The 24982-nt window shown below is 36.0% G+C and overlaps 2 protein-coding genes across 2 annotated transcripts; both read left to right on the top strand.

Annotated features, from left to right (window-relative positions):
- The first annotated feature begins 5875 nt into the window (after positions 1-5875).
- On the top strand, positions 5876-11507 carry LOC141816952 (light-inducible protein CPRF2-like). Its single transcript, XM_074704674.1, has 6 exons — positions 5876-6351; positions 7140-7236; positions 8553-8724; positions 9443-9518; positions 9600-9725; positions 10992-11507. The coding sequence occupies exons 1-6, from the start codon at positions 5965-5967 to the stop codon at positions 11364-11366; spliced, it is 1233 nt and encodes a 410-aa protein (XP_074560775.1). The 5' UTR covers positions 5876-5964; the 3' UTR covers positions 11367-11507.
- A 4094-nt stretch (positions 11508-15601) lies between these two features.
- Positions 15602-20849, top strand: LOC141816953 (protein WVD2-like 3). The gene is made up of 6 exons (XM_074704675.1): positions 15602-16050; positions 16394-16482; positions 16565-16658; positions 16747-16818; positions 19143-19253; positions 20316-20849. Exons 1-6 carry the CDS (start codon positions 15643-15645, stop codon positions 20613-20615), a joined length of 1074 nt encoding a protein of 357 aa, XP_074560776.1. The 5' UTR covers positions 15602-15642; the 3' UTR covers positions 20616-20849.
- Positions 20850-24982: the final 4133 nt, after the last annotated feature.

Genomic DNA, 24982 nt, shown 5'->3' with positions numbered 1-24982 from the left:
CTCCACAGCTAAAGGGATTTGATGGTGGCCCTGATAAGCATCCAACATGCAGATGAAGTCACACCCGGCCATCAAATCTACTAGTTGATCAATGCGTGGAAGAAAATAGCAATCTTTCAAGCAAACCTTGTTGAGATCTCGAAAGTCCACACAAACTCTTCATCTGTTGTCTGACTTGGGCATGAGCACTACATTGGACAACCAAGTTAGGAATTGAACTTCTCAAATTTGTTCGGCTTCTAACAGTTTGTGAACTTTCGCTTGGATCACTTTGTCCTACTCGAGTCTGAAGTATCTTCTCTTTTGCTTGATGGGTCGTGTCTCGAGGAGTGTATTGAGCTAGTGCTTCATTATTGCTAGGGAAATACCGATGAGGTCTTTGGAAGACCAGGTGAAGACATCTCAGTTGCGGGAGAGGCATGCGTCTAGCTCTTGCTTGATCTCGGGAGGTAGGTCGGTTGCCACTTGAATGGTTGCCTCTGGCCACTCAGGATAAATTTGAATCTGTTATCATTCCTCCACTATCCGAGAGTTAGACATATCTTGCATAACATGTATCTCGCCCCCTTAGACTTTTTGATTTTTTCCGCATGTCAGTTCAAACCATCTCTATATAACATTTTCGAGCAATCACATGGTCCCCCTAAACCACACCCACTTGCTCCCTGATGGGGAATTGTATTTTATAATGAAAGATGGATGCCACAACTTAGAAAGCACTTAGGGTGGGTCTCCCCAATATAAAATATAGGCGGACGGTGCATCGATAATGGTGAAGAGAGTGCGGTGGGTCCGTCGGAAGGGCTCCTCCCCCATGGATATGGTCAGAGTGATTTGACTGAGAGGCTGCACTTCATGCCCAATGAACCTAAATAAAGAGGTAGCCATGAGCCATAGCTCGATTTCGTCTATCTGCATCTAGTCGAAAGCCCTCTTGAAGATAATGTTCACTGAGCTGCCGGTATCAATGGAAACTCGGGCGACATTATAGTTAGCGATAGTAGCATAAATGGCTAAAGCGTCATCATATGGGGTTTCTATCCATCTTAGATCTTGAAGCCTGAAGTCTATCTGAGGGTCTTCTTCTCCCCCTCTGATTAGTACTAACACTGTAATTCTCGAGGCATCGAACATGAGCTTTTCTGGCTCGATTGGAATCTCCCCCCATCGATCCTCCTATGATCATATGGATATCACCCCAAGGAGCATTGTCTTTGTTGTCGTCTTGATGGGTTTCCCGATTGGATCGGGTCGGACCTTGGGGTCCACCTGGGTGAGCTGGATGAGCTGACTGCCTAGGAGAGCGGTCTCTTCTATAAGTCTGTGGGGAAGAGTATTGAGGTTGATCTCAAGACGACCATCCTATCAAGGGTCTCTGGGGTTGAGAAGGAGAGCGTCGATTCCTACAGTGTTGATTAGCTGCTCGATGATGCTCCTGAGCATACTGGTAGCACTCGTGCGTGGAATGACTCCTTGATTGATGATAGGCGCAAAAATGAGAGAGTCATCGGTTAGGCCCCGAGGACTGAGCTGGGGTTGTGTCCACTATCTGGATAGCTTTATCATCAATCCAAGGGGGCATATGGTGGTGACCCGCATCAGCTTCCCACAGGGGTTGAGATAATGTTCTTCGCTCGGGCCGGATGATGGCCTGGGTGCTTCGAGCGAACACTTGGTGATGATTTGCTTCTACATCCTTTCTCCGAGCTAACTGAACCTCTTCTACATTGATATATTTAACAGCTCAGCTCAACAGAACATCAAAGTTTTTTGGAGGTTTTTTTACTGAGGACCTAAAGAAATCCCCCTCTATCAGCTCTTGAGAAAAAGCATAGATAAGCATTTTCGAAGCAACAAAGGATACATCTTAAGCAATTTGATTGAAGCGGTGCACATACTCTTTCAGAGTTTCCTGAGACTTCTATTTAATGGCGAATAAATCTCTGGGTGTTTTATGGTAGGTCTTGCTAGTGACGAAATGCCGCAAGAAAGATACCCTGAAGTTCGCAAAGGACCGAATGGAAGTGACAGGAAGTCGGCTAAACTATCGTTGCGTCGAGCCAGTGAGTGTGGTTAAGAAAACACGGTACTTGATGTCGTTTGTATACCGATGAGTAAGGTTGCATTTTCAAATTGACCAATATGATCCTTGTGGTCTATGGTTCTTGCATAATCTCTGAGTTGAGACATTTGGAAATGATGAGACCGCTCATCTTCTAAAATATTCCTAGAGAAAGGAGTATCTTCTGGGTCACTCGTTTCGCCCACACAAGGTCCCTTTCCTTTAAAAGGGTCTCTACGGGGCGTTCCTCCCGCTGTGGATTCCAGAGAGACGTCGTGCTCCGTGGTCATTCGAACCGGAGTCATTGTATGGGCCTGAGGCACTTCCAACAGTTGTTGTTGCCTCAGACAAAAATTTGAGCCACTTCCACCGACATGGAGGGTATTCTTGAAGATTGTGCAGGAGTCATGGGTTGATTCTATGAAGCCACTTGAACAGCGTTTGCTACAATCTTGTTAAACTCCTCGTGGGTCATGGTGATAATGGTGGGTCTTCTGGGGTCATTCATCAAAGCGTCCCAATTCAGAATCTCAACTCAGTATTCCAACAGACGACGCCAATTATGTTCCTGTCTAGGATCGCCCCCAGATGAATCACCGGACACTTGACTTCTATGTTGACGAAGTCGCTCGAATCCCACAGGTAGCTAAGAAAAGATAGCAATCCTGCAAGGCTTCAAAGAGGAGATAGAGAGTCAAAATGGAGGCCAAAGGGTGCCTGGCTCAACCACTCCGACACCCAAGTCAATTCACTAACTAGAGGTGTAAAAGGAAGACGAACGAAAGAGAGAAATGGATGCAGAGGATGGTGTGAATGTTTGTGTGTGTGCGTACTTGGGCTGCAAAAGCGGATTCCTTTTATATAGGATCATAGGAGGGGATGTCACATTGGCAATAAGGAAAATGTCTCATCGTTGTAGAGGAGGGTTCCATCACTGATACTCAATGCGGTAAGAGACCATGTTGTATTAATAACGTATTAGGTTACCTGTCATTCTGCGTATGGTGTCATCCCACATGTCGTTTCAACCCACGTGTCATTTAGATGGTTGTCAACTAGGATGAGTGAGTTAGGCATGGTGCCAATCAGACATAGAACTAGTCGGATGTGGAGCCAATCGGACATCGACGAACGTGGAGCCAGTCGGGTGGTTGCTCCCACTTTTTTAATTTGATATGTTATTTTTATTTGGATTGGACTTTGACTTTCTTTGTTAGGATATCTTGAGTTCACAACAGGCATAGTTTGATGTGACTGACTTAACTCAGTCTAACTTGTACAATTTCCTTTATTTGAATTACTTGGTCCAATTTGAGAAATCATTGAGTCGAACAGGTATCTTTATTGAATAGAGAATAGGAACAAAAGAGAAAGTCAATATACTTTGATTTTTACATGTAGGTTTAAAGCAAATTGTCTATGAACGTGAGTCACGTTTGTTGATGACTAATAACTATGAGCTAGTACGTAAGGAGCATTTGATTAGGAATTACCATTGATAATTTTAATTATCTATTTAAAGTTATCAATAATAATCTTATTTGATTCAAGTTATAATTGATTCTCAAATAATACAGAATCATTGCAACATCAGCAAATGAGTTATAATCCGAGAATGTGATTATCTTGGTAGCCTAAGGTTTTCTACAATTTCGGAGATTAACGAAAAAATTTTCTACGATTACCCTCTAATTTTAAAACTGAATTAGTTGAAATGTGCCGAGAAACATAATTAAAACTGAATTAATTAATTTAATAAATTTTAATTTAAATATTTTATAAATTTAAAAGAAATAATTTATTTTAAATTTTAAAAAATTAAATTAATGAATTATATTTATTAATTTAATAAATTATTTTATTAAAATAAATTATTTTATTACGAACTATTTTATTAAAATATATAAAAATTTATTGTAAATTTTAAAAAATAAAATGAATGAATTATATCTATTAATTTAATAAATTATTTTATTAAAATAAAATTAGTGAATTATATTTTTTAAGTTAATGAATTATTTTATTAAAATATATATGAATTTATTTTAAATTTTAAAAAATAAAATTAATGAATTATATTTATTAATTTAATGAATTATTTTATTAAAATAATTAGTTTATCAAACTATTTTATTAAAATATATATAAATTTATTTTAAATTTTAAAAAATAAAATTAATGAATTATATTTATTAATTTAATAAATTATTTTATTAAAATAATTATTTTAATGAATTATTTTATTAAAATAAAATTAACAAATTATATATTTTTTTAATTTAATGAATTATTTTATTAAAATATATATGAATTTATTTTAATTTTTAAAAAATAAAATTAATAAATTATATTTATTAATTTAATGAATTATTTTATTAAAATAATTATTTTATTAAAAATATATAAATTTATTTTAAATTTATAAAATTATAAATAAATTATATTTATTTGTTATATATTATCAATTTATTATCATCATTAATATTATTGATATTAATAATTAATTTAATTTAATTTAATTTATTCTAAAAATAAATTAAATTAAAGGTAATATAGTAAATGTTAAACTGGTTATATTTTATTTTCTCCAAATAAATAAGTTGAACTAAATAATATTACGTTATATTTTATATCTCATAACCTTGGTTATGTGATTACTTGGTAATTACATAACCAATGTTATATATGATAACTTGAACCAAACGTACTCGTAGAGTAAAGAGTTCAGAGTACATACGAGAAAGGGAAGAGCACGCCAAGCTCAAGGTTAGAGATAGGATCGTAAACGCGTCAAGTTGAGTTATATTTTATGATATTAAAGTTTAATTAATATGGTAATCGAGTCGAGTCAAGTCAAACCTAAAATAAACCAAGAAATGATTGTCAAGTTTGGCTTGATTTTTTTTAGGAGCTTAAGTATATTCAAACTTGACTTAAGCTTGATTCGTTTAGATATTATCGAGCTCTAAATTCAAATTTATTTGATTTTTTTAAATTTTTATATTTTAAATTTATTTAATTAATTATTGAGTTTGATAATATAAATTTATTTGTTTATATTAAAAGAAATTTTATTTATTTAACATATTGATAAAAGTTTTATTGATGAATATAATTTATAAATTTTATTTATGAACATTAATAAATTAAATATATATTTATTAAAAAAATTATTTAATTAATTTTATGTGTATTGAATAAATATAAATAAATTTTTATTAAGTTGAATTTCAAATGTATTTATGAAGAGTTCAAATTAGAAAAGAGTTAGGCCAAAGATATATAAATATGCTGACTTAGCTGAATGGTCGGATACTAATATGCTCATTTAATTTAAGAGGTTGACCTAGCGCTGAGTGGAGTGGGTGAGGTTACTACTAGGTATCAATTATTTTTAAATCTTATCCTTATTAATTATATTTTAAATCGAGTAATTGGAACATTTGGAAATTAATAAAAAAACCAATATTATTTCATCTTAAATTCGAATTGGATGAGGATTAGCATGTCGACGTGGCAATTAGCGCAATAACAAACATGGTCGTAGTCGGTCGCATCCATGTTGCATAAAACAAAGGCACGGATATTAAAGACGCCCCGCCCCTTTCTCTCGTCTTCGTGGTGGCTTACATCTGACGAGTACCAGCCTCACCATTAGCAAAGCAAATTGTCCCCACCGGTGGGCCCCTGCGTGAGGAGAGTACAGGTGGTTGTTGGGTCAGATAGATTGTGTAGATTAGATTGTTCTGCGGAATCAACCTTCTTCCACCTCACCTCCAACTCAGTCCTCATCCATCCGCCATGAAAAAGGCGGGACGAGACGCCGACGCCCAAGGAACCGCCCCCATTGGCTTCCTTGCTCGACCAAGCGCTGCAGATCTAGATCGAGATCGGGAGCGGAGATGGATCATAGACCGTTCTCGGCGGAGGAGATCGCCGACTCTTTCTGGGCAGCCTCCCCCGACCCCTCGCTCGGCATGAACCGGAGCTCCTCGGAGTGGCTCTTCGAGAAGTTCCTGGAGGAGGCCACCGCCTCAAGCCCGGCGGATTTTGCCAGCCCTGACCGAAATGGGGTCGCCGTTGCGGCCGCTTCCGCCTCCGTCGTGGGGTCGAACTTCGCCGTGGGGCGCGGGGATGTTGGACGAGGAGCGGATGGGGATGTAGTGGAAGTCAAGGCGATCGCTGCTCAGCCTCCCTACGATCGGCCGGCCGCTGACGGCTCGGTGGACTACCAAGCGTTTCTGAAGCAGAAGCTGGACATGTTCTGCGCTGCTGTTGCCATGTCTCGGGTATACCCTCCCTTTTTTCCTATTTTTTATTTTCCGTTGCTATTCTTCTTGTATAAATTTTGCAGCATTGTAATTGTGACTGCAAACTTTACCAGTTCCTCTAGGCAAATTAAGCATCCAGTCACCTTTTACTACCGGAAGATATAAACTTTCTTTTGAATTTTTTTTTATTTCTTTTTTCGCTGCACTCTTCAGACTATGCATCTTGGTTATCGTTATGCATTTATGTTTAGTTTAGTCTCACTTAACTGTCTATAGGTTGCTTTCTGAATTAAAATTTCATAAAGGAGAAGTGCAAAATAGTGCCCTCGGATGTGCTTACTCGGTAGGATGCACTACCGATACATTCCCTCTGTGTTTCTATCCAATTCAACGCTTATCAGTCTTGAGTTATTGAAACTTGAAAGGAATGGAAATAAATAGTGACAACATTGAACGAACCAATTTGGGCAAGTAGGGAGAGGCAGTACCACCATCTTATAGCCTTAAATGATTTGAATAAATACAGAGATATTATGCGTTGCCTATTTAAGAAGTTGGTGGCACAGTGGAGCATGCTAAAGCATTCAGATAATATACTCAACTCGATCAATAGACCAAAAGGATGACAATAAATTAAGATAGGATTCTAGGAGTAAAAGTCATTTCAGGCATGCAATTAATAGATATAGATTCTCTTATAATTCAATGATGTCAGAGATACAGTTATTTTATACATTTTGTGTTACTATTAACTTGCATAACCGAAACAAAAGTGAGCAATTAGTTTGCAAATTACTGTATTGCAGGGCTCTGCTGTGAAATCACATGATGATGCTTCTGCAGCTGACAGCAGGTCACCAATTTCAGATGCTACGTTGATTGGTTCTCAAGCAACTGTCAAAGGTACAATTGTTATTCCAATTTGTCTATTATTTTAGACATTGTAGGCTCCTTTCCTATTTCAAAATGTTTTGAAGTCTCTGGTAAAGAGGAGCATATGTATCTACATGACCTTGTGCAATACTGATGTGTCTAAAAAATGGCATCTGTAAGTTATTCAAACCAAATCATTGTTGAGTAGTTGAGTTTCTTCTATTAGTCTATATATTTTGTGCATCCCATAAAATTTAATGGTCATAGTCTCAGATTTAGGAACTAACTAGAAAAAAGAAATGGCTTGGGCAAAGATCTAATTAGTGATCAAAGTAAGAAAACTGCTACTTATTTCACAACCATCAAGGCATTGACCAGATAAACTTTGTTCATATTCTACTTGGATGAAGTTGGCTCAAACAAAAAAGAGGATATGATCATTATTGACCTGATAACTTCAGTCATATTCTACTAGGGACTGGTGAGACATGGGGCACGATCATTATTAATTATTTGATTCTGAGAAATGGACAAATATTGTGATGCTAGTTTATTGTTGTCATCCTCACTATGGTCTGTAGGAGACTGGCTTATCTTTTATACCTTATTTAGGTTAAGAAAAGAAAATAGACTCTTTTATACCTTCCTTTAAAACCGGACAGGCCAGGGAACTGAACGTCCTGCTGGTTGCAAGTTTTCCCAGTTGAACTGGTCCAAAATAGGTTATAACAGATGCTTTTCACTGTAGAACCCAACAGGTTACTCCTCAGTCTGCTTTAGAAACAATAGTTTGAATCTGGCTTGAGATTCTTTCCTTTTGTATTTACAAATTTTGATTTCAACTTTCGATCTTTTTGTTTTCATGGAATTTTTATCTTTTTTGTCCTCATTTTAGTTCCAATTATAATTACAGCCATATCTTGCCTCATTTTTATTTTCTGGTCCTATGATGGCATCTAACAAGGTTATTAAATCATTAGGATTGTTGTTTAGAGAGTTCTATATGTCCCTTTACATAGAATCTGCAGGACTAGTTAATACTAAAAAGAAACAAGATTCTTCTGTACATGTTCTCAATCAAGATAACTTTTACTGCACAAGTTAAAAACACATATTAGATTGAGAAAAGAGGTCATATGTGGATGAATTGGCCAGAGGTCCTTTTATTTACTTAAGTTCACATGTAGTGTTAACATGGATTTTAATCTAGCATACATCAAGTTAATAAGCTTGCATGCCCTTTTGCATCATCAGGTGCATGCACAACATTTTTTCCGTTCTACCTCTCGTTTTGTTTTTGTACAAATATTCAGGAAATCTGCTAACCTTCAAAATTCAAATAGCAGACAGTGGCCATGGTGGAGTTTCAGCTCTTTCCACTATGCAAAATTCAGTTACTCATGGGAGGCCTGCTACCAGTAGTTCATCAAGGGAGCAGTCTGATGATGATGATGAACTCGAGGGAGAAGCAGAAACCAATGAAAATGCAGGTCCTACTGATATAAAGCGTACGAGGAGGTATGTCCTTTAGTTACCCTTGTTCAACCTTGTCCCATGCTCTGTTTTTTCAGTAATTCATTTGCCTGTATATTCTAAAAGGATGTAGTCTTTATAAACTCTGTACTTAATATATGTGGAGTAATTTATCCTTATTTTTTAAGATGTAAACATGTTGTTGATGGTAGGCTAGTTACCAAAGATGTTATGACCTTATTATTGGGATAATTCTTTTCTAGATGAAGTAAAGAGATATTGAGGTCTTAGATAGAAATGAACTGATGCATTATAAGCATCTGAATTTTCATACATGTTCCGTCAAGTTATTCACCAGATATTTGCTATTTCATGTGAGTAACTGAGAATATATGCTTCTTAGTGGTTTGGATTTAGTGCATTATCTTTTTGAAAAGATATTATCAATTATTCTAGACTTCTAGTCAGATTAATAATTCTTATAAATATTTCTAAAGCTTCGCACACCATTAAAGTAATGGGAACTGAGAAGCCCTCATGAGTAGGGAAATGCACTGACGTTAATGGTAACTGGACTTAAATACACATCATTAATGAAACAAGATATCTAACTTGAATACTGCACCTTAACAATATCTATTTATTTTGACCTACGTTTTCTTTTGTACATATATGAGCTCAATTTTGTGACAGTACTAATTTCTAGCCAAGTATCCTTCTTTCAAAATTTTGTCTCATAATTAGTATTTTATCTGTTTGTTAGGATGATTTCAAATCGAGAATCAGCAAGGCGTTCAAGGAGGAGAAAACAAGCTCACTTGAGTGAGCTTGAGGCACAGGTTTCATTCTGACAGTCAAACTTCCAATTTTATTATATTTTTGGAACTGTTATTGGTAAGATTTGAACTGCTCTTTTATAGGTCTCCGAGTTGAGAATTGAAAATTCATCACTCTTAAAGCACCTTACTGATATTAATCAGAAGTTTAGCGATGCTGCCGTTGACAATAGGATACTAAAAGCAGATGTGGAGACCCTAAGAGCTAAGGTAAGTTTTTCACTCTTCCATGTTTGTTTGCCTAGATCCCTGACTATATGCAGTTTTTCCATGGAGTGAGTTGGTGACTTGTGCATCGATAGTTATGAAAGTTCCTAAATTCTTAGAAAAATATAGACAAATTGACCTTGTATAGTGGGTATAGATGAGCATAAGGGAATGGTAAAACTGTGTGGCCTTTGATAGTTTATGATGTCAGAACTTTTGCAACTTCTTCTAGTGCCCTTGATAGCTTATCCGTCCATTTGCCTTGTATTGATTTCAACATCATAAGGCTCAATAGGTACTAAATAATCAAAATTAGAAAATTTTGATTAAAGTTGCTAGATTAGAAAATGTTATCCTAAAAACTAGGGCTGGCAATTCTTCCTTCCATCTCATTTTGTCATGCTATTTCCTGTCAACATAAAACCATCTAAAATGATATAAATTAGCCTTTATATATATATATATATAAGTAGTTAATTAATCTTTTTATGATATAAGAATTTTTTTTGTTGAAAAAAAAAGTAATTGATAAGCAGCATATATATCATATATTTTATGTCACTTTTTTCTTCAATACTCTGTCCTACCTTTATGAGTGGCCAGCCAGTTCATGTTTCAACCTGTTTATCATCGTGCTTCCCGTTTTGAGTGATTGAATTGATTTTTAAGGTGTCAGACCTTTTCCTTTGAATTTTAACATCTGATTATGATCACATGATTTTTCTCATTTTAGGTTTCTAAATTGAAATGGAGGATATCAACCAATACTATACTGCTCTTTGGTGAAATTTAAGAAACATAAGAAATTTATTGATTGGAGTTTTGGATTGTTAGAAAATGATATGCACAAAAAGTAGTATACTAGAGATGAAAATGGTAAGATAGATGTGTGAGAGGTACTAGCAAGAATGAAATAAAAATACTAATCCGTGAAAACAATTAGTTGTAGCTTCAAAATGATAAGTTGACAGAAAATAGTTTGATATGATATCGACATATTCAAAGACAATTAATAAATTCTATAGTTAGAACAGATAAATTCTCTAATAGTGGGAGGTAGAGGGCAAAGAAAATATTAATCAATATAACAAAAAATAATAATTAATATAAATATTATTAGTGAAATTACATTGCATAGATTCCAGCCGACCCAAATAATTGGGACAAACACATCAATGAAGAAGAAGATTGAAGTTTATTGTAGAGAAAATATCCTTGTGTTGCAAAAGGACTCATCTACTTCGATCTGATAATACATTCACCACTCAGGTCAAAATGGCAGAGGAGACTGTGAAGAGGGTTACTGGAGTGAGTCACTTGTACCCAATCATCTCTGACATGTCGAGTATCAGTTTGCCTTTCACCGGAAGCCCATCTGATGCAACCTCTGATGCTTCTGCTTCTCGCCAAGATGACATGAACCGATTTTTCCATGTCTCACCACATGACCAGAGAATTAACAACGATCTCCCTGAAACTGGGACCAGATTGGCTTCCGGCAAGATTGCAGGAAGTGCTTCGGTCCATCGAGTTGACAACCTTGAGCATCTTCAGAAGCAAATCTTTGGAGGGCCAAGCTCTCCCCTGCAATGGGACACTGCCTCTTGGGACGCCGAGAGTTCTATAAGCAACAGCAAGAAGTAGGTCTTAACAAATTTCTGGCTTTGTCGCATTTGATCTTGTAAGGAGTCAAGTGTTCTTCTTGTGTTTAGGTGGTGTGAACTATGAATGCCCCTCATATTATGTGTTTGTGTTATTACAATTAAATCTGTGCCTTTTCTGTTATCTTATCGATCAATATTAATCTGAATCTTAATGACTTTACATGTTATCACTTCTAATTTCCCTTCAATTGATCCCATCAACATTCAGTGGTCGACAGTCAACTAATCCCCCACAAATTGAGCATTTAATCCATCACTTGAGAAGGTACGATTATCTCTTCCTTAGTCCTAGAGTATGTTCATTTGTGTTAGTTATCTGTAATACAGGAATAGAAAAGTTAGACTTGTGCAGATGCCCTGAGCGGAGCCAATGTAGGCCCAGTGTAGGCCCACATTGGGATTTAGATCAAATAAAAAAATTATTAGTTAGTTTCAAATTGAATGATTGGTAGTAATTCTTTGCCTACACAACTAGTGGACCCAAATAAAAAATTGATTTTGTATTCAAAAGCTAGGGGTGGCATAGGAGAGTAGTGTATGCCATCAAGAGAGGTTATGATGGAAAAATATTTGAGTATACATTTGATTTTAAATATAAACTTTGGAGGTCACTTTCACCTGCTCTTGCTGATTATTTTGAAGCTCTTGGTTTTGGTTGTGTTGTTCTTAATGGTTGCTGTCTCTACTTATTCGGTGGTAAAGAACCATCATAGGGATCAATGGGGCGTGTAGTCTTATACTTAATGGTAGAGATTTAAGTTGCCAGATGAAGTTTTTATGTTCTGTCAAACAGTGACATGGCTCGCCTACACGTAGATTCAGAAATTGTTGAAATTTTTTAAAATAAAAAAATACTTTTAAAAGATTTTCAAAACCCGAAGACAAAGAAGAGAAATAGAGAAAGGTTTTGGAGAATGATCATATTCTAATTCCCATCTCTTCGTTATACCACAAATGTGGTTGGAGAATGACAACACGACGGGATAGAGAAAGGTTTTGAAGAAATAATTTTGTATCTAATATTATTAATTATTATAAGTAGGGCTAAATAAATACAAATATATTTAATATATATATAAATAAATAAATTTAAATAATTTATTAAACAAGTTTGATCATTTAAAATTTGATGTTTTACTAGACCCTGTGAGTTAGATTCAACATCTCATTCAGCATCTCATTATTTATTAATTACAGTGCTCCCTGAATATAGTTGAATTAGTTATGACGAAACAGAGTTGCTGAAATGGAAAAGAATCGAATCTTGACAAAGTCGAGGTAATGCCCTCATTTGTCATGATCAATTGCAGCTTTTTGATTTACTTCATCACAGATAGTCGTAAGGTTGACCGTGTGGAGCGGAGCTGCTGAGGTGGTGAATTTCACTTTTTACTGAAATATTAGTCATTTCAAGCCCCTGTAACATACTTGAGTTGGTTATTACGGGGCAGACTTGACTCGTTAAAGTGGACAAGGGCTGAATCTCGATAAAGCCGAGGCAATGCCCTCTCTGTAATGGTCAACTGCAGCTTCCCAATTTACCTCCTCACAGATGATCATGGGACCGACCGTATGAGACCGTTGGAATGGTGAATTTCATTTTTTACTGAAGTGTTAGCCATTTTAACAAAACTCCAAAAATACATAGCTCTTTCCCATTACGCCCTTTCTTTTTTTCACGTTCAATTTTTTCTCGTGCTCAAAATTTCTCAACATATTCAAAATTTCACTACTCTTCTTCAGCAAAAAGATAAAATCCATCACCCAACTGTCCCACACAGTCAGCCCTACGACTATCTGTAAGGAGGTAAATCGAAAAATTATAATTGGTCACGACGGAGGAGGGCATTACCTCAGCTTCGTCAAGATTCAACCCTTGTCCACTTCAACAACTTTGTACAGTCGTAACTAATTCAACTATGTCTAAAAAATTTCACTACTCATAGCTTATGCCATCGAATTTATATTTGAGGATACAGATACATTAAGAAGACTTTCAAAAGTATTCTTTAAGTTCATCAATCATTTTCAAACAAAATTAGCTAATAGATCTACATTACTTAAAAATTTAAAAGTTTGATATATTTAGAATCAAGAGAGTACTAGGAACTCATTAGTCGTATTGGTCAGTGATTATTATTATCCTAGGCCTTGTAATGAGCTTATAATAAATTTTATCAAACTTTTATAAGTTTAAATATATATTATTTTTAATTTACATTATAAAATTCATATATGAATATATTAAGTAGACTTTTAAGACTATATTAATTTTGATTTGAAATAATTTAAAATTTTTTAGATTCATCCGTCAATTTCATTCTTTCAAATCTAAATTTGACAATGTAATTGAGAATAGTGAATTTTTGAATGAGTGAAGTAAAAATTTGAAAGTGAAAAAAAAATGAGGGGTATAATGAAAAAACGGTATGTGTTTTTAGAATTTTGAAACATGTAGGATGAAATGGATAATAAATCTTGATGCAAAAGGTTAAGTAAAAAATTGGATCGACTTAGCTTATTTACTTTACTACCCCGACTATAATCGAATATTCCGCCCATTGCCACTAATCATCAATTTCTAAAACCAATATCGTAATTACTAGTCGCGCATGGGTTTATAAGCAATTTGCTCGCCGATTTCCGCCGTTAGTTGACGGCGTTATCTCCAGCGCAGATATAAATATATAGCACAGCCGAGGTTGTCGCCGTTCCCGAGGAGGAGGGAGCGGTGGATAGAGCTGAGCAAAGTTGGGAAAGGAGGCCAAGCACAATCACCTCTTGACGAGCTTCAGATCTCCGGAATTTGCACTCGGAAAGCGGTTGGTAAGTTGCCTGTGTTGATCTCCTCCGCTTGGATCTGGCATTCTTTGCTATCGATCTGCTACTTCTTGTCGGCAATGCGATGCGCTAAGGATTCGGTTGAGTGGACTATGGATCTGCAGTGGTGGTTGAGATCTGGCCCGTTTGTTCGGGATATCTGCGAAAGTTTGTCTGCATTTTGTGTTTTACCTACCTTTTGGTCTGCCTGGACAAGGGTTTTGGATAAAAAATCGGGGGTTCGTATTATGATTAATCTTGGTAATGTGATTTTTGGCGCTCAATTTATTCGTTGGGATATGATATTTTCGTATATGTAATGAACGCAGAGCAAAATAGTGTCGTGGTCATGTTCCACATTCCCATTGTTTTTATCCTATTTCTTTCCATGAAGAGTCTCATGATAAAATGCTAATATAAGTAGAATCGGCTTACGAGTATCCTCGTTTTCTTTTATTTTTTGTTTTTGTTCTGATTAATTGCTTAATGAACTATTATTGTTTCTTGGTAATTTCTCCCTTTTGGTGTGCTTGCAAATGTTTTGCATTCGACTTCTTTTGTCCAAAAGCACTGATTGTTTCAGTTGTCTGTAAAATTTTTCTGATACAGGGTTGTTGTTTTTTTGGCTTAAGGAAATTATTTGTTAAGTTTATTTGCTCGAGTGTTAAGTAGTTATTGAGCTGAGTAGACAATGAATCGATTTAGCTTCGATAAATCTTCTGAAACTTACAAATATATTGAGATTGAGATGATATATGAAACTGGAGAGAACAAGTCCTAAAGAAGTTAGAACTACTGAGAATGCAGTAGTTGAATCAGATTGTCAGAATTATGCTCTTTTGTGCAATCTTACAATAGAATTTCTGAATTCGACAAGGGTTCAATTACAACTGATGAACTTCTTTATGAAGTCTGTTTTCTCTGCATTAACTTATGGAGCCTCAGATAACTTGGCCCTCTCACTTTGGCTGAGCACATAGGTTTTTCTGATAATATCTGATCAAGAAATGGCTCATCATTGATGTTATTTTCCTCTCATTTACTTTTATCTATGTCAGTATTATGAAAACTCCTGCAAAAGCTATGCTCGTGCTCTTTGGCTTTTCTTTCTACTACATTTATATGTAGAACAGGCATTTATAGATTTGTCCAGATCTTTTAGAACATTGGATAATATACAAGCCAAAAATGTTCTGGAAGCAATATTTCCATTATATTTCATGCCTGACTGATAATGAATGGACTCATGGAAATGGATTCATTTACCAGCTACTGCTAGATTTGTAGAATATACTCATTCATATACGCAATTGATATTTATCCTCTTAGGAATATTAATGCTTTATCACTTGATTTTCATTTATCTTTCTAGATTAAAATCATATCTGAAATGTTTGTCTTGATGACTTGTCTGACGGTTTATTTTCTGTAGTCCGATGGGTAAGGAAGTAACAGAAATTTTAATAGTTGAAGAAAACAATTGTGAGCATGCTGCTAATGGTAAAACTTATCAAAAAAGTCCAAACAATCCTTTTGGATCTGCAGCATCGGATGGAGACATGGACAATCAGGAGACTTCTAATGTCCAAGTGCATGTTTTACCTAGAATTAAAAATTTGAGAATGGATCAGGAAAAGGCAAGAACAGAGTCTGGTGATCAGGAGTCGGTGGCATCATACTCTGTTCATGGAACTGTACAATCAAATCAAACTACTTCACATCCATTTGCAACTAAAAAGCATGCTTCTCGAGAATGTCATGCTTTTGTTGTTGAAAGTGGTGTTTGTGAAGAAAAATATCCTAATATTGAAACACAAGCAGCAAATATTCAAAAGACTACTCAGGTGCTTTCTATTGCATCAGAAATCAGTATAATATATAAATTAGTGCAGTTTAGTTTGAGTATTTTCAGAATGTAAAGTCATCACCCTTTGTGTTTTGTCTTTCAATATATTATGTTCACTTTCTCTTCATAACCAACTACGATGTTTTATCTATAATTATCTTATTTGCACTTGTTAGCACTTGATACCAAAAGAGAGGGTCAAATTCATTCTAGTGCATTAAACCTTTATATATTGGAAGATTAATTTACTTTTTTTAAACTCTCATTTTTTAATCATAAAATTTTATAAGTAGTAGACTTATATGGGTTTTTCAAGATAGAGTTCTTCAATTTATTTGCAGGGTAACTCAAAGGTCACATCTAGGAAGCCACTGCATCCTGATAACATAATGCACCCAGATGAAGAGGACTCTTGCTCCATTGCTTCTTCGTATACTTTTCACAAGTTTTTTGTGACATAGCTTTGCTTCCTAATAGAAAATTCTAATAATATTTTCCTGAATTATTCCCAGCATGGCACCTTCTATAAAAAGTATGAAAAATAGAGCAACAATGGCAGTTGCTCCAACATTCAGGAGCAGTGAACGTGCAGAGAGGCGTAAGGAGGTGCTTATTTCATTGGTTTTAAGCCCTTGGAGCTGATTGCTCACCCTGAATCTTTGAAGAGGATCTAATAAGCTCTTTACTTGTGTAGTTCTACTCAAAGTTAGAAGAAAAACATCAGGCCCTGGAAGCAGAGAAGCTCCAAAGTGAAGCCAAAACTAGGGTATGATTTCTTCTGTGTTGTAGTTCTTACAAGTGATGTTACTTAATAAATTAATCTTCATTTGAACATAGTTTCCATATACAACTGTTTTGGCAAGACATGACTTCGCATACGGAATAGTTAAAGAGATAGAACATATAAGTTGAATTGTTGGCTTATTATATATGTTGCTTCACAGGGTCTGTTTAGGAAGGAGTGCCCATTATCATGTTAACAATTTGATAGATTGTCATGCTTTTCATGCAGAGGAAAAAGAGATTATTTAAATCATATTCTTTGGAATGATGTAGTATATTTGTAATTTCTCTATTGCTAAATTTTACATTGGGTGCATTTATCCTTGTGGCTTTTGCATGCAAATGCATAACAGCTCATTTGTTACTGACTATGTAGCATTTTATGAGTGATTTTTTGCTCATCTTCAGGGTGCTTGTATTTTGTCATGATGTAACTCTTAGATTGATTGGTTAGAGCTATGGATTAAATCTGTGTTTCTTAAATTATTGATTGTCTTGATTTTCTGAATCTTCTTTAACTAGGGAAGAATGATGTCAAAGTTGTAACAATGCTAACTGATGGCCTAAGTAAAACCGACAACCCAAGAGACATAAAAATCTGCAATATTTGACACTACATCTGAGAGAAAATATTTTATCTATACCTTTAAGAAATAAAATATAATTATTGCTACCTTTTCTCTTTCAATATATATCTGGTCATATTGTATGATCATTTCCCCTCAATTATATGTATCACCTTTCCAAACATGAGTTTTATATGCTATTCCAGTAATTGTTGTATAACTATTAGCTTCTTACTTGCTACAATAGCCTGAGCAAGGTCTCATAAATACACCCATGTTAGGTTGCTAATCCTATATTTGATGGATGATTTATATGAATCATAAAATTTTCTTTATGCTTAGGTAATAATTTGTAAAATATTAAATCCTTTGAATTTGATTTTAGGAGGGTGATTTATCCCTTGTAGGTGATTTTGAGTCTGACCTAGTAGAGCTGACTTTGACTCATTGAATTGTGGTAGAGCCTTTTACATCCCAAAAGACTAGCCATGGACATAATTTACCACTGCAGTTGTCCACTCGGGACTAATGAGCATGGAGTTTCTTAGATTTAAGATACTCTTTCACGTGCTCATCACAACTAAGAGGAAATGCTGAGTTCAGATACCATGTTTTATTCAGATGGAGCTCATTCCATCTGAAAATAATTAGTCATTTGAGATGGTAACACCCTTCTAATATATAAACATAATAGACCATTGTAGAGCTTGGGATGTCCTACCTTCAACAGTTGTACTTTGTAAGAACCATCTAGAGGAAGAACGCCACTAAATCAATATGGAAAATTTCAACAAAGATGACCAAGGCGGCAATACAAGAGGCTAGTTCCTGATTACGTACATAGGTCTCAATTGTGATAAGTTGCAAGCATCTTCCATTACCTTGTGGTGCATTTTCAACCAGCAAAATCATACGGATCTTGTTTCAAAGATGAAATGCTTCAGCAAGCCAATGAGATCAATTTTTATTAGTCGGTGGCCTATGTAGGAGCAGAAGTCATTGTATTCATGTGAGGGCACTTGACATCTGGCGCTTTACTCCCAGATAAGTACGGAAATTCGAGTTTTATTACTCAGTGACCTATGTAGGAGCATAAGGCATTTATGCTTGTGAGTCACTTGACATCTGGAGCTTTACTCTCACTTCAAGACCACCCATCTGATAAGGAGCTTTTGAACATAGCACAATAATGTGTGATTCCTTTGCTGCCCAAGTGGCAATTACAGAGAGCCAAAAGTAGCCTTATAAGGTCATGTGCAGTTCGTAGCTTCCGATAAACATGTTAAATCAAGAGAGAAAAAATGCATAGGGATGGATATTATATGGTGCTTAAACTTCAGCTGCAATGCATGTAGCATAAGCCATTTTTCATTGCCAGAAATTTCATATTCCACTCTCATCTTGTCTGTAATGGTATGCGATAGCTTCTTTGGTGCATTTTGTGAAAATAACATAAATCAATACGATTGACGTGTATTCTCCTCTGGATTCTTGTGGTTTTGTCTATATTGACTAAATATAATGCTTAGCATTTGTGCCTGTAGCATTTAGTTAATATCACATCAATTGCCAATAATACTATAGTTATCATTATGCTTCATATATAATCAGGGAAGGTTGTTCCTTTCTTTACTTTGAGAATAATGTTTCTTTTGCTTGATATCTTATGAATCACTTCTGAATAATTTTCCTGCAAACAAACGTTTTTGCTAGCTTCTTATCTGAGCTCCTGATGTTTTAGGAAGAACAAGAGGCTGCTCTCAAGCAACTAAGGAAAAATTTGACTTTCCGAGCGACACCAATGCCCAGCTTCTATCACGAGGGACCTCCACCTAAGGTCGAACTTAAAAAGGTACTAAACTGAAGGTTTGACTTGATAACTAGTGCATTTAATTAAGGGAGCTGTTAAATTAAAATGTTATTGTCTGGATAAATTATATAGTTTGAACAGATTGGATTTACTAGGGCTATGTAGTATTTCATGGCTGATTTTTGTTCTGTATTCAATACTGTTTTAGTAGAGGGTTGAGTTCAACGACTAAGCTTGCATGATAATTGATAGTTTCCCTCAAGGATTGAAATTTCGAACCGTATCACGCGATACCGGTGAAAAATTTCATTCCGCCGACGGACCGGCACCGGCACAGGCATTCCGGCCGGGATACCGTCCGGAGGCGTCGCACTGGCCCGGTGACGCCTCTTGAGGCATCGCACGGGTCATGCGCACCCCCGGTCATGCGTGGCCCATCGCGGTCCCCTTTTTTTAACTTAGGTTTAATAAGTTTTTAATAATCAATTCCTAGCTATAGTTGGGGATAATTTAAATAGGCTTAATTAAAGTTCATAAAATTATCTATTATTTTTAAAAAATATTTTATTTTTAAATATTTAGATTAGATTTTTTATTTTAGTTAATATATTTTATATTTAAAAAATATCGAAATTATATCAGTACGGTACGATACGGTACCGAAATTGTATCGTTTCGGTCGGAGATCGAAACCTTGGCACGGTTTGAAATTTTAAATCTTGGTTTCCCTATTCTTAATAACCTTGAACTAAAATTTGACTAGTAAGTGTTAATACTCAAACAACAATCTTGAAAACACATACTAGTAAGGAGAAAAAGAAATGCTGTTTGTCTTTTTAAAATAAGTTTGCATTAAGTCAGTGGTCAGGATACCCTTGTGGTCAGGATTATGGCTTTTTAACTTATCTTCCGCCATGATATACTTATATGTTCACACAAAAGCTACCTTAGATTTATAATGAATTCTTTTCAAAATGATTCTCATAGAGAATGCCTCATCATGTCAGTCTTATTTGACATAGCCGCACATACTATAATCTTTTGGTTTTTCATGTATCATATATTTTTATACGGTGTATACCTAATGTGATCTTCACATAATAGATCCCCCCTACACGTGCTCGATCACCGAAACTGGGTCGAAGGAAGAGCTGTGGTGACATGAACACAGCCACTGAAGGAGAAAATGGTGGCCGAGGACGTGGTCGACTTCAGCGTCACAGTTTAGCCACTTGCAAGGATGCTACAAACAAGTTGAACACTACCCCCAGGAACCAGAACCCACTGAATAAACTCAAAGAAGGGATCAAATCCACTAGAGAGAACTCTACGCAGCAGCCTACCAACAAAGAGGTCTCTCAGGCTACATCTGATGTAGTGTCACCAGTCAGCCCCAGTATTTAGCATCTCGTAAGTTAATCTTAATTTACTTGAACTTGCAAAACTCTCTCTATAATTTAAAATTTATCTCCATATCAAACTATCCAATTAAGATGGGTAGTGTCAGTGGACTTCACGGGTATAATGTAAATTTTGTAGGTACCTATATATGTTAGATCATGGCACTGGGTTTGCTGCGAGTTTTTGATTACGATCCTATTAGCATCAGTAGCTCATGCAGATATTAGTAGATTTCAAGGGACACATTTGTAGTAAAGGTTTGCTTTTTTGTTTTTGCTCCTGCGGTTTGTGCCACGCCATGTTTACTGTCAGTAAAGTGAGAGGAGAGGAAATTACTGATTTCAAGGTACTTCCCTTTGTTTCTCTCTCAAAATTTAGGAGGAAAGATTTCCATCAGGATTCGATGGACGTGATTTAGAGCAAAATCTTGTTTGACCCATGGCGAACATAAGCTCTCTCCTTAGTATTGCAGTGAATGGTTAGCTTTGCTCTTGCACAGTGAGCTCAAGCAATGCGACTTTGGCAAGAGGTGTGCTTGGGCAGCCATAGTGGATGGAGGATGATGGATGACAGGTATGAACAATGTTGAGATGAGGGTGAGATTGAGCATTGGTGAGGTTGAATGCAGGGAAGATTGAGGTCAAACATGGTGAGGCAAAGGTTCAAGTGGCTAGTGGTGGGAGAGATGAATAAAGAAATGAAGAGGTTGGTGGGGTGGGGGTTCTATGAACAAGACATTTGAGCAAGGGAAGGTAACAGGCAGTGAACAGGTAAGGCAGGTGAGGAACAAAAGGCAGAGTGGTGGTGGTTTTGCAGGCAGGGTGAGTCAGTAAGGAAGTTAACAAAGACAATAATTGTAATGTTTCCCCTCCCCTCGAGAAGATGATTATAAATGAGGGATAATATCTCTTTCCTTTTCTTTCATCTTTTCTCTTTGCTTGTATCAGAGAGTAACACAATATAAGGGTCTGATTACTTGGATCAAAGATGTTAGCAAGGGAAGGTGGAAGACAGTGGACAAGGTAGGCAAGTGAGGGAGGGAAGGCAGTAGTGAAGGTTTCATGGGTAGGGCAAGTCAGTGAGGAAGATTATAGGGTGATACTGTAATGCCTCCTCCCCACCCCACCCCACACAAGGGATAATAAACACAACTTTAGGTCTCACTGAATAAACACAACTTTAGGTCTCAAAGAATCACCACCAAAAGAAGCCTCTTCTTTCAGGTCTCCTTCACCTGCATCCTCCTGTTATCAGCCTCGCTGCTTGCGGCCGACGCTGGGCAGGTGTTGCTCAATCCAAGCCATTTGTCTATGTCGTTTCTCAAATGAAGTGTGCCGCCTACTGGCCAATCTGTTTGCTCCGCCAATCCTTTGGGACCTAGCAGGCCCTGCCCTCCTCACTAAGTGGTTATGCCTAACATTTGTTGGATGGACCAAATTAGCCATTGGTGGTGTTGCTAATAACATCCATAAGTCTGGTCTTTATGGTAGGTCTAAATCTACATACATGTTTGTGTTGAGTGGGATGGAGAGACCAAATACTGCAGTCTATAGTTGGTTCCAATATCATAATTAAGCATGTTTGGATTTGTGATATGATATGGCTCTATATTGTTCAAAGAAATTTCCATGTAAGGAATCAGTTCTCTGTACTAGTGTTTTTTAAGTCTGATCAACCAAAGAATTATCTTGTGTTAAAATAATGAAAGTCTTTTTTGGTAGAACTGAATTATTGATGGATTCAATCAGATATGACTTATGAAGATAAATCAAAGTCAGAAATCAAGGGAAAGTGATATAAATTTGCTTTAAGATGTGATATGTTTATAGTTTCAACAAGGATGAGTATGAATTCCATACATGAAAGCCAACTGCTACTGAATTAGTGATTAGTTACTTGAGAAGAGGATACCCTTCGAATGTGTAGATACATTGGATCATCACATTTATTCATATCGAAGTTAATGTGTTAAAATTTCTAGTCATTTGTGATAGCACTGCCCTTTTGATATAGGTAGACCATTATTCTTGTCTGAGTTGTGCAAGTAATGAACATAGAGCATTTTAGTTTCGACATACTGGCATTCCATGAATTGCAATACATCCCTAACCAGTTAATCACTTGGGAGAGGATACCTTTCTAATATATATTGACATAATGAATCATATCAGGGACCAACGAGTGTGAAATATTTAGTTCTAACATGCCTTCAAGTTCATCATAATTCAGAGGTGTGAGCTTGGATTATCATGCTTGTCTAGACAAATGAATGGGAAGCATTCTAATTTCAACACTAGCCTTCATCAACTTTGGCCTAGTGTCACTAGTGTCAGATTTAAGCCTATGTAGATAGAGATGGAGCTAATACCTAATCCTCATCGATAACATATTTCAACCGGATAATCAACTTAGTATTATCCGGCTCGATTGCAAGTTAGGTCTAGTTGTCTCTTTTGTGTTTTACTAAGCCAGGCATGACACAAGTAGTTAGGGGTTGTGCTAGATATGGCCTGTGATTGCACTAAGTTGTGCTTCAATTTGGGCTTGCTGGACTTTTTTATAATAAAAAATAAAAATACATAAAAAAAATAGTAGGAAAAGTTCAGAAAATAATCAAGTGAAATACAGAAGTCAAAATAGTCCTTTTTATTTTTTTAAAAAAAATAAAATTTAAAAATTATGTTATATTTATTTCTTTCTATTTTTAAAATTTGGATTGACTTTAGAATGTGGGTTGTGCCCAACTCCGTGGTCGGCATTGTGCATGGCTGTCAAATATTTAGGTAGAATTTTCTAAGTATTATATTTTGGAATCCCAAGTGTCTTGCATGAGTATTATATTTGAAAAATCACTTGCTAGACTTGCCTCAAATAACATTTGAAGATTTTTAAATTTGGTGCCTCTGAAGTTCTTAAGGTTATAATCAATGTTTTCAAAATTGGACCGGACTGAATTGACAAGTTGAGGAGAAAAATCTAATGATATGCGTTGATAAAAACTATAAAAATTAAATATAACAGTGGTGGTCGATAAATTTCTAGCAAAGTGGAATCTAACTAGTTTAGTCATTCCGATTTAATTCAATTTAACCGGTCGAACCAATAATCCGATAGGCTCAGCGATTCTATCTTCAACGGTGACAATGGATGGATGGTTGGGCCATCTACAAAGACTCAAAGTGAATAGTTAGGTAGGTGATAATTTCATCTCTTTTTTTTTTAAAGAAAAGTTTTGTAATTTCTTAAAGTGGGAATTCCAATCCAATCCCAATCTCCTGTCCCAAACCAAACCAAACGTCATGAAAGTGAGTTGGTCGTCTTTTGCTGGCTCTAATTCTCGTTGTCTTCGGCATGGCCATGGTGACACGGGAAGGGTTTAACATGACCATGGTGAATCCTAAACTACACTGCCACCGGAGCTAAAGGGAGGCATGCATTCTCATCTATTAGAAAATTAAGGATAGTCCGGTGCACAAAATTTTCATCAATACAAGATCTCAAAAAAAAAATCACATCACTATTGTACATAGTCTTATCTTGTATTTTATAAAGATTATTTCTACAATTTGAATCCATGACTTCAAAATTACATAACAGCAACTTTATTATTTCGTCAAAACTCCTCATCATCAACTAGAAAATTGCACCGTAAACCATTCTAACAATGCCGAGTTTCCTGAGTAATATTCGAAGACCAAGAAGGTCAAAGCCCAAGTCCTTTCCATACTGCTAACCCAATTGCTCCCTTTGTTATAACCCCTATTTTCATGCATATTTTAAAACCTTTATTATTATTATTTTTTTGTAGATCCCATGCAATACTACTTAATAGCTTTGTAGTTTAAATGTAATTTGTTCCCCTTTTTTATGGGCTATTTGCACTAGATTTTTAAAGTTCCTTCTACTTGGGTAAAAAAAATATAGTGTATGTCAATGAGAAGAAAAACTCCTCTGCACCAAACTTGATGAGGTCGACAAGCATAAAGAAGGGTACTTAACAAGGGCTTGAGGTCATTATATAGATGACTTAGTGACAATCCCTCCGACCTTCACTATTGTAGATGTAATCTTGGATGGCTTCCCTTCACGATGGTAGACGCAAACTTGGATGAATTCGACAAGCAAAGTGAGGGGTACTCGAAAGGGGGGGGCTTGAGGTCATAGCTAGCCTTAAGTCCTATGGCACTCGTTGCATCTAAATAAATTTGACTTGTAGAACATTCCACATACCTCAAATGATATAACTACAACTTAGACATATAACCAACAGGAGATGCAAAACTGCGAGAATAAGAGTTCCTAAAAAAACTTTGACAAGGAACACAAGTTTAGATTGGTTATTGAATTTGAAAGAGCAATCCAAATATAAC

Source organism: Curcuma longa, unplaced genomic scaffold, assembly GCF_044706935.1.
Source record: "Curcuma longa cultivar G26 ecotype Majalengka, Jawa Barat unplaced genomic scaffold, ITB_CL_G26_1.1 contig_18747, whole genome shotgun sequence".
Taxonomy (NCBI): Eukaryota; Viridiplantae; Streptophyta; class Magnoliopsida; order Zingiberales; family Zingiberaceae; genus Curcuma; species Curcuma longa.
Note: the sequence above shows the minus strand (reverse complement) of the source record. Positions and strands in the feature narration are given on the sequence as shown.